This window comes from Anarrhichthys ocellatus, unplaced genomic scaffold (assembly GCF_004355925.1).
Source record: "Anarrhichthys ocellatus isolate YVR2014 unplaced genomic scaffold, GSC_Weel_1.0 scaffold15, whole genome shotgun sequence".
Lineage (NCBI taxonomy): Eukaryota > Metazoa > Chordata > Actinopteri > Perciformes > Anarhichadidae > Anarrhichthys > Anarrhichthys ocellatus.
Genome location: NW_022280045.1, coordinates 742,138 through 750,743, shown reverse-complemented (window position 1 = coordinate 750,743; position 8,606 = coordinate 742,138). Strand labels below are relative to the sequence as shown.

Here is an 8,606-nt window from a genome sequence, read left to right as displayed (position 1 = left end):
ACACACACACACACACACACACACACACACACACACACACACACACATACACACACACACACACAGGACATGTTAATCACAGCAAAAACTTCACAAACATGACTTCACTGTTTCAGAATAGTGGTGTGGTGGAAGATAGGCCTGATCTCCATAGCACGCTTTCCCCGTACCGAACCATGACCAGCTGTGATGAGGACCCAGTATTGTTGACAAATGTCAGAAGGACACAAACATGAAACAGCCTGCTTGTCTAGATCACACGTTCAGAGTGTGAGGTGTGCACACTGCACTAAACTACAGACTTTTAGAAGAAAGCCCTCTATACATGTGCATTGGGAGGTTATCAGTTATTTTGCCAAAGACCAGAAATACTTTCAATTTATTTTCCTTCAAAAAGTTACAGAAAGAAGTTACTCTAGTTTAGATAAACAGCAAAACAGAGAATCTTCTCTTCTGTCCACTTCGTCGCTGATCAGAACAAGAAGAACGGCGCTTCAGGCCCCGGTTGCAAGCAGGACGGAAACATCTGGGTGCAAGGTTGGCTACGAATATGCAATGAAAACACAGCTGGTGTGGCACGGTACGGCTCTGGAACGCCTCAAGCGTGCTGCTGGAGAAGAGGTGTTAGTGTCTCTACAGCTACAGTGTGACGGACAGCAGTGAGTGAGGTGAGATACAGGAAGAGTGGTGGCGGTTAGTGGTGATTCATTGCCTTCGGTCTACTCTAGGATGGAGCGTCTACAGAGAAGAAGACCTGGTCTGACAACTATGAAACACAGTGAGGAGGTGACGGGAAGAAACCTGCCCTCGTCTCATGGGAGCTAAAGATGGAACTGTTATGCTCGAAACATGAGCTCCATGCCGATGTATAAGAGGCGACCCCGTCATATGGGATAAACTGCAGCCTTCTACTTCCAGGCAACGCTCACGGCAGCTTTGCGGTGCGTTTTCTTAATGGTCTCTCTGACAGTTGTTCCCATATGACGTGTCTGCAGTACCGCCGCGTCAAGAGGTGGGCAACATCTAGAGGAGCTGCAGTCGCTATAGGCTGGTATCCAATCTAATGTAGTGGAAGTGAAGTAAAGAGGTGACTGGTCAGCATCTACAGGAAGAGAAGGGTTGACAGGCTGTCCGACCGGGGGTTAAGGAGGCCCAGGGTTGTACTACCTGGATCAGGCATTGTTCCACATGTCTACTCATCTCCTCCTCGCTCCCAGCCAATGGGGCGCTGCACAGCGGACATACCTGGCCCCCATCCTCAGGCTTCCTCCTCTTCATCTTTCCTATACGGGCTGGAGAGGGGCAGGCAAGACAGACAGACGGACACATGTTTAGTTTCAATCGCCATTCAGGTGTTCCAGCATGATTCCTTGGATGGTTATGTACAGTATATATATCACTGGTTTCAAGGCACAGGAGGGAATCTTAAGAAAGACCTGGGAGGAATTTATGTTACACAAATCTTCCTAGAAGTCTAGAATCAAGAGCTGAGCCGGCTAAACTTGGTCCTGAAATGTGTTAAGAAAGAAACGACGAGCCGGACGTGGCGGTCTCAATCCCCCTCCTACACTCGACATCCACGCCATCCCGCTCTCTCGGTCCCCCCCCCCCCCCCCCCACCACCACACACGCACTTAATTAGAAATTGAACAGAGCAGAACAGCCGTCACTGCGCCCCGAGTCTCTGTCGTTTTTTCTTAACTGCGAATGGCGCGCGGGGACATTAATTTTTAGCTGGCCGGGAAAGCAAGGGGGAGGCAAAGATGGGGCCACGGCGAGGGGATGGTGGGAGAGGACACAAGGCAAGACGCCATAACTGAAGGGGGGAGGGGGAGCTGATGGAGGGAGTGAGGATGGGAGGGTTAAGGATAGAAACGGCCTCCTCCTCCTCTTAGCCAATTCTCTCCTGACGCTAATCGAGGGGAGCGTTGTTAAATAGAGATGGGAAAGGGCCGCTAATTAGGTTCGGCAGGGATCTCAGCCCCCCATCAGCCATTCCGCCCCACATGAGAGTGATTCCTGGTTCCACATCAGGGCAGAGAGAAAGTAATGGAGGGCGAAGTTTAAACCAAGTCTCTCGTCACAGGCTCTGACTGAAAAAGGCGGAGTTGTCCGTGTGGCGCCTCAAGACTAGAAACACTAAACTTCTTGCAATAGAACAACCAATATGGTGAGATATTAATCAGAACTTCTTGGTTTACACTGCTTCAGTGTTCCTTGATAAAAAAAATAAAGAAAAAGATGACAGAGGTATTTTGCAAAGATGACAGAGGTATTTTGCAGAATGGCTAAAGGAACACTGTCAACTAACACGTGTTAAATATAATGTAGGATCTAACTGTGGCAGAGTTTCTATGTCCAACCTGAACGCCATGTTAGAAATCCAGAATGGAACGAGGCTCATGAAAACGCAAAACATTTATTCATCAGGTAGCAACATGAACGGTGGCTGCATTCTATTCCAAGCGTCCCAATAAGCCGCGACAGCAAGCCAGAATGGAATCATTTTACTTTTCAGCAGCACGTCAGTGTCGTAACGTAAAGCACTGGCCGGATCAGCCAGTGCTGGTTGATCAGAAGAGTCCTTATCTCAAAGCTTAGTCCCAGTTTGTTCCTAGTTATATTTTATAATATTCAAGTCACAGAGCTAGGAATCCAAAGTAAGAAAATAAAAACAGAAAAAAACCTGCATGAGGCTGTTCAACCATCTGGATGACAAATGATTCTGTTCCCTGCACAATAAAAAATAAACAAAAACGATGTCCATACTCATTGAATTCAAAGTTTGACTTCTTTTTAATTTGTGCAACAGATGCAGACATTTTTATGAAAGTGTTGTTGAATAACACGATGGATTTTTAAAAGATTGTCGGGGGGACTAGACTATTTTTTCATAAACACTGATGCTTAAGCTCCACATTGGGGCTATTCAGAGCTAAAACACAACACTAAACCCTGTGTAGGGGCCACAGGGCGACTGTCACATGACATCAGTAATGAGGGAGGATGGATGAACGCCACCTGACACCCGAGCTCATATACAGTAGTAGAATATGTTGCATTAAATCAACGTCACGTGATCATATCGTCACATTTCATGGCAGCTACTTTGTCCCCTGTGCCTTGACACCAGTGATATTATATCTTCATTTGTGGTGAAGATTTATTTTATTTTCATCATTCATTTTAAATTGAACTTATGGAACTTTACTGGTCAGTATATATGCTTAATTATCACCATATATCGATTTAAATGTATTTTCCAATCTATCCTACCACAGCCAATCAGTCTTTCTGACATTCAAGTAAATCTGTACTTTAAAAAAAATCAAACTTTCAAGAGCAAAAACCATCCTGAGTACAGTAATAAACTTTTAACAACGACATATAATGTGTATTAATAAGCACTCGGGAGATGAACCGCTGCATATACATACCATTCAATCTCGTTTGCCTGTTTGCTCGAACTCGTAAAAATGTCTGCAAGCAGAAGGGAAGAGGGGGAAAGAAGAGGGAGGAAATACACATTAGATAATAAACAAACAACACAACACGTTCACGAGCACGAGAATAACTTTTCGGAATGGGATTGCTGTGGATGCTGGCAGTGTAAACAAACCTACTTCTCTATTGTTTTCCTCATCCTCCATGACTGGCGGGGTTCACTCATGGCTCATTCTACACTCGCCACAAACTCACTGCTGAAAACTACCCGACTGCGTTTCCAGACACTGTACATCACGGCGAACCAGAGCCTGTATCTATTTTTTAATACGGATGGGAAAGGATTGAAAGTGGCGCTCGTATCGGCAGATACTGCTCGTGTCCGACGCCATGTTGGCTTGTTTTGATCACGTGACGCGCTGGAGACGGAAGTGGGGGAGACGTCACGTGTCGTTGCGGATGTCGACCGCTAGGGGGAAGCAACGGGTTTCATTAAACGGTCTGCATGTGATTAATGGGGTTTGGAGCTTTACACACAGGACCATACAAGACGCACAGCTATTGTACTGCTCCACTAACTGCTAATGTTAATATAATATAAAGAATAAAACCACGTCAGAGATGTTACTAAGCTTGATGATTTGGCGTTAGGGAACATTCTTTCACTCTTAAGGGGAGACACTACAGGGATGGGATAAATAGATATCACCAAGAAACTTCGCCAGTCGATTACTTAGATTAAATATTACAAGTTTTGTGAAAATGTATGTTTGAATATGCAAATGAGACATTATCGTATTAAACATGTGCTTATGGTATACATTTACAGGACATAAATCTCAACATTCGACAAAGCCATGCATGTTCAAAATTCTTGTTTCATTTTGTTAACATATTAGAGTCAAAAGGATTTTACAGAGGGATTTTTGGATATCTCTTTTAATCCCAGATCAATGACAAGACAATCAGAAAATACAGTCTACAGCCATAATAAAATCTGTTTTAGCCATGTTTTTAGGGATGAAATGTTCTATAAATCAGGCTATGAAAGCCATATGAACAAACCCCTCAGTAAAAACCTTGAGAATATAAAAAGGAATCTATGTTAATGTTTGGATTTTGTAAGTGCCACTGAAGTAGAGATTCTCAGAGTAAGAGAAAAAATGAATTTTGCGAAAACAACCTTTAAATCTATGCATTGTAAAATTACATCAATTTTATTTCAAGACACTACAAGTTAATAGGGGAACAAAAATTACTAATATGCATCACCATGAAACTTCCCCAGTCGATTACTTACATTAAGACAGTTATTTTGTTGTATTACAAGCTTTCTGAAATGCAAATACAGCATTATTTAATGCTAACTTTCGGTGAATTTAGGAAAGATCTACAGACGCAAATACTCAAAGTGTACTGGAATAAAATATAAATGTGCATTTTGGATGATTTTTCTCTACTAGTCAGAAAGACGACATGTTACGGAAGCCAAATAGTTCCAAATCTAGAAATTGACCAGTGCACGCAAAAACTATGTTTTTGCGTGTAAGTTATTGGTTTCTGGTGGTATCTTTGGCTGTTTAGAATTTTCTGTGTATTCATCAATATCAAATCTGTGTTCTTAATATGCAACTGTCAGTGCTGGAAGAAGTACTCAATTATTTAATAAAAGCAGTGAAACAGCAGTGGAAAGAATACTCCATCACAAGGAAAAGCCCTGCATTCAATATCCTACATGAGTAAAAACTAGATATTATTACCAAAATGTACTGAAAAGTATAAAAAGTATAAAGTAGTGTGTAAAAGTACCTTAAAAATTGTACTCTAGTACAGCACTTGATTAAATGTAGTCAGTTACTTTCCACCACTGGCAACAATTAAATTCTACATTTATCTAATGAACGAGGAACATTTGGGGTCTTGGGTAGTTCAGGAGGCCCGGGGTGAATCCCCCGTATCATTTAGAATAATGCTCTCATCATTAAAAGTATAGCGCTGAGAAATAAATTAAGTGAGGTCAGATCTCCACTTCTGTGTCTTGCAGAATGTGCACCTCAGGTCTACTGGGATTCAAACCCCGAGGCCGCTACGTCTTTAGCTATGTGCTGACTAAAGCATCCCCAGTCGCAGTTATGGATGCCCTCTCGTTGACACGGCAACAGTGAGTGGGCGGCGGCCCCTCTTACTGTCGGCCCGTCGTCCATCAGCGAGTGCCGACGAGCAGTCAGGCCTTCTCCTTCTGTTCTAGCCCCCCGTCCGTCTCCTCACTCCTTCCCTCTCTCCCCTCCCCTCACTTCCGCCACTTGAGTTATCGGCCCACTTCCCTGGCGTGGCCACTACTACCGTATCATTATGATACACTCACTGAATGGATAGGTAACCTTTTTAGAGGAAGGGAGGAGGTAGAGAGGAAAGGAGGGCGGACTGACATGGAGGAGGTGGCGGAGTCTGCCATCGGGGTGGTAAAAAGAGTCACCATTGACTTTATCATTTGTATAATATAAGGTGATTTCAGCAGTTTCACTTAATGAGAAAATCTACTTTATAGCTATAAGGCCTTTATGAGCTATGTCATCCTGAACGTATGGATGTAACGTCTGTGTGGACTTAATAGTTCCTATTTTATGGTGTAAGGGGGGGGAAACCCACTTAACCTGGAGATACATCATGGCCAAAATAATTACACGAACAAACTTTGATGAATTTAAGAGATAAAAGCAGTCGGGTGGGGGGAGTTTTCGAGACATCTGAGATTTAAGGAGATTGGCCTGCTGGTCAACGGAACTGCTGAGAGGGCATAAAAAACCCCAAAATCTACAATAATCCTCTGCTGCAGCACTGTTATGCATTTGTCAGCATTGGGGAATTTCACATATCTTTAGAAAATAATATGGGACAAACAGGACAGAATGGTGTCAATCTAGACTGACCCTCTCTCTCTCTGTGTGTGTGTGTGTGTGTGTGTGTGTGTGTGTGTGTATGTTTGTGTGAGTGTGTGTGTCAGAGTATGTGACCTGGTATCTGTCGGAGTGGTGGGCGTCTTCGGAGGACATCGGCGAGACCACGGGAGACTCTCCCTCACGCTTGATGTGCACCGACAACAGCATTGACTAGAGAGAGAGAGAGAGAGAGAGAGAGAGAGAGAGAGAGAGAAATAAAATGTCTTCTATATGCAGATGATCTTGTTATGTTATCAGCATAACCTGTTCTCGCTTGACAGTTGCAGCATGGGAATAATCAATAAACATGAACAGGGCAAGAGTAAAATAAATTCAGATCTAAGGAAAACAGATAGCATTTCACAGTTGGAGAGATAACACACGTTGCCACCCACACCTTGGCTCGACACTAAGATCACACGAATGATTTAACACGACCATTAAGGTCCATGCAAACCCAATGCAACAACTAGAAAATCATACATTGTTCTGAAGAAAGTGTTCATTTAAATCTAAGTTCTGACTGGGGTGTCAGTTGAAATTTAAGTGCTGAAAGGAGTTTAGGATTCCGCCGAAGACCAAGCACTGAAAGGAGTTGAAATGTCAGTTGAAGTGCTGGCGCTGTGCAAAATCATAAAAGAAATTAGCACCACTTCAAGTGTATTATAGGTGAAAGGCGATGTAAGCAAAAATGTCAGCTGAAGAGCAGCAGTTGGAATGTCATTTGATGAAAGCAGTTGAAGAGTAAGAGATGAAAGCAGCTGAAACGTCACTTGACGTGGAAGCACTAAAGTCAAAGCAAAAAAGTATAACTACCGAAGAATATTTGACCTTGTTGTTTGTATCAAATGAATACATATAAAAATGACAATAATCAATTTCTCGTCTAACATGTAAAGTTTATTTCTGTATTACGACAGATTTTACACAGAGAAGAAAAGAAAGGGGGATGGGGAATCTTTACCCTTGGAGAATTTCAATAGCGTTATTGCCACAGATGCTGGGAGCACCACGTCAATGATGATGACTGTAACCTGCCTGACTTTGTCTATAAAGTCCCTTCCGCTGATTAGAGTTAATGTTTATGGGACGATAAGAGGAGTTAGGGAAGAACGAGTGATTGAAAAGAAAGGGGCGAAGAGGAGGAGGAAGGGTAAACATCTGAAAAGGAGGAGCCTAAGTGTCTGACATTACGGGACGGTGCCCGTCCATAAATCGGTCTCACAATGCTTTGCGCACACACACAAACACACTCTATTTCTCTCTCACAGACACACACACACACACACACACACACACACACACACACACACACACACACACACGGATAAAACAATATCCTCTTCTAACCCACTCAGTGACAAAGACAATCCAGGGAATTCTTCAAGTGAACAAAGTAGATAATGATGGTGAAGACAGAGAACAAGGAGCAATATCACTTTTATTTTTTTTTTACAGGCTTAGTCAGAGCTCTTGCTCTGTGTGTGTGTGTGTGTGTTTGCTTGTATTCCCATGTGTGACTGTGCTGCTGCTTTATTTATTTTTTTTACAAGGCAGCTATGAAATATTTGTATTTACAGTCGTCTCCTATTAATCAAGCGGAAAGGGGCAGAGCAGAGGCTTAAGTGCTCGACAGCAGTAATCTAATAATAATATGTGAGAAATGACCAACCTCCAGTGCTGCCACAGTAAATTGGATATTATGCATGATGCTTTTATGCCTCTGTGTGTGAGTGTGTGTGTGTGTCTCTTTTACGCAGGTTTAAAAAGGTCAGGAATCATTTACCTGGGGAGGGGGGGGGGGGCGTGCATTCTGGGAATATGCTCAAGTTTTATCATTAGAATATGACATTTAACGGTATTCAACGAAGAGATTATAAATGGAGATCTTCCATTGAAATGTTTTGGTCTTTTAAGCCAACCAATTAAATCAACATGCAAAAAGATCAGCTGCGTTTAAAACTCCATTCAGGTGAGTGACCTCACGGCGCAGAAATTTGAAGTTCACGTTTGACAGTATAGACTGTAATAAAGTGTGTTTTTTGTGAATTTGCTTTTAAAAAATTCTAACATGTTTATTAAAACACAAAGAGGGGCAAAGAGAAAAGTGTGTGTCCAAATCTGTCCACATGCATGTGAGTATCCAACATGTGCGTGGCCAAACAGACAGTCACGTGTTTTCAGTCAAACCCAATTCCCTTTAGCTCAGCAAGGAGTTCACAG

At 42.7% G+C, this 8,606-nt stretch overlaps 1 protein-coding gene across 7 annotated transcripts in view; it reads right to left on the bottom strand.

Annotated features, from left to right (window-relative positions):
* The window catches only part of rnf220a (ring finger protein 220a), a 156,146-nt gene that overhangs the window by 21,095 nt on the left and 126,445 nt on the right, over nucleotides 1-8,606 (bottom strand). For 5 of the 7 annotated variants that reach the window (XM_031854739.1, XM_031854743.1, XM_031854741.1 and 2 more), the window contains 3 exons: nucleotides 6,459-6,554; nucleotides 3,438-3,480; nucleotides 1,168-1,292 (listed from right to left, as the gene is read on the bottom strand). In XM_031854739.1, the coding sequence (XP_031710599.1) occupies nucleotides 1,168-1,292; nucleotides 3,438-3,480; nucleotides 6,459-6,554 (264 nt within the window). The remainder of the gene's footprint in view (nucleotides 1-1,167; nucleotides 1,293-3,437; nucleotides 3,481-6,458; nucleotides 6,555-8,606) is intronic. The other 2 variants (XM_031854740.1, XM_031854746.1) reach the window with 1 other exon arrangement.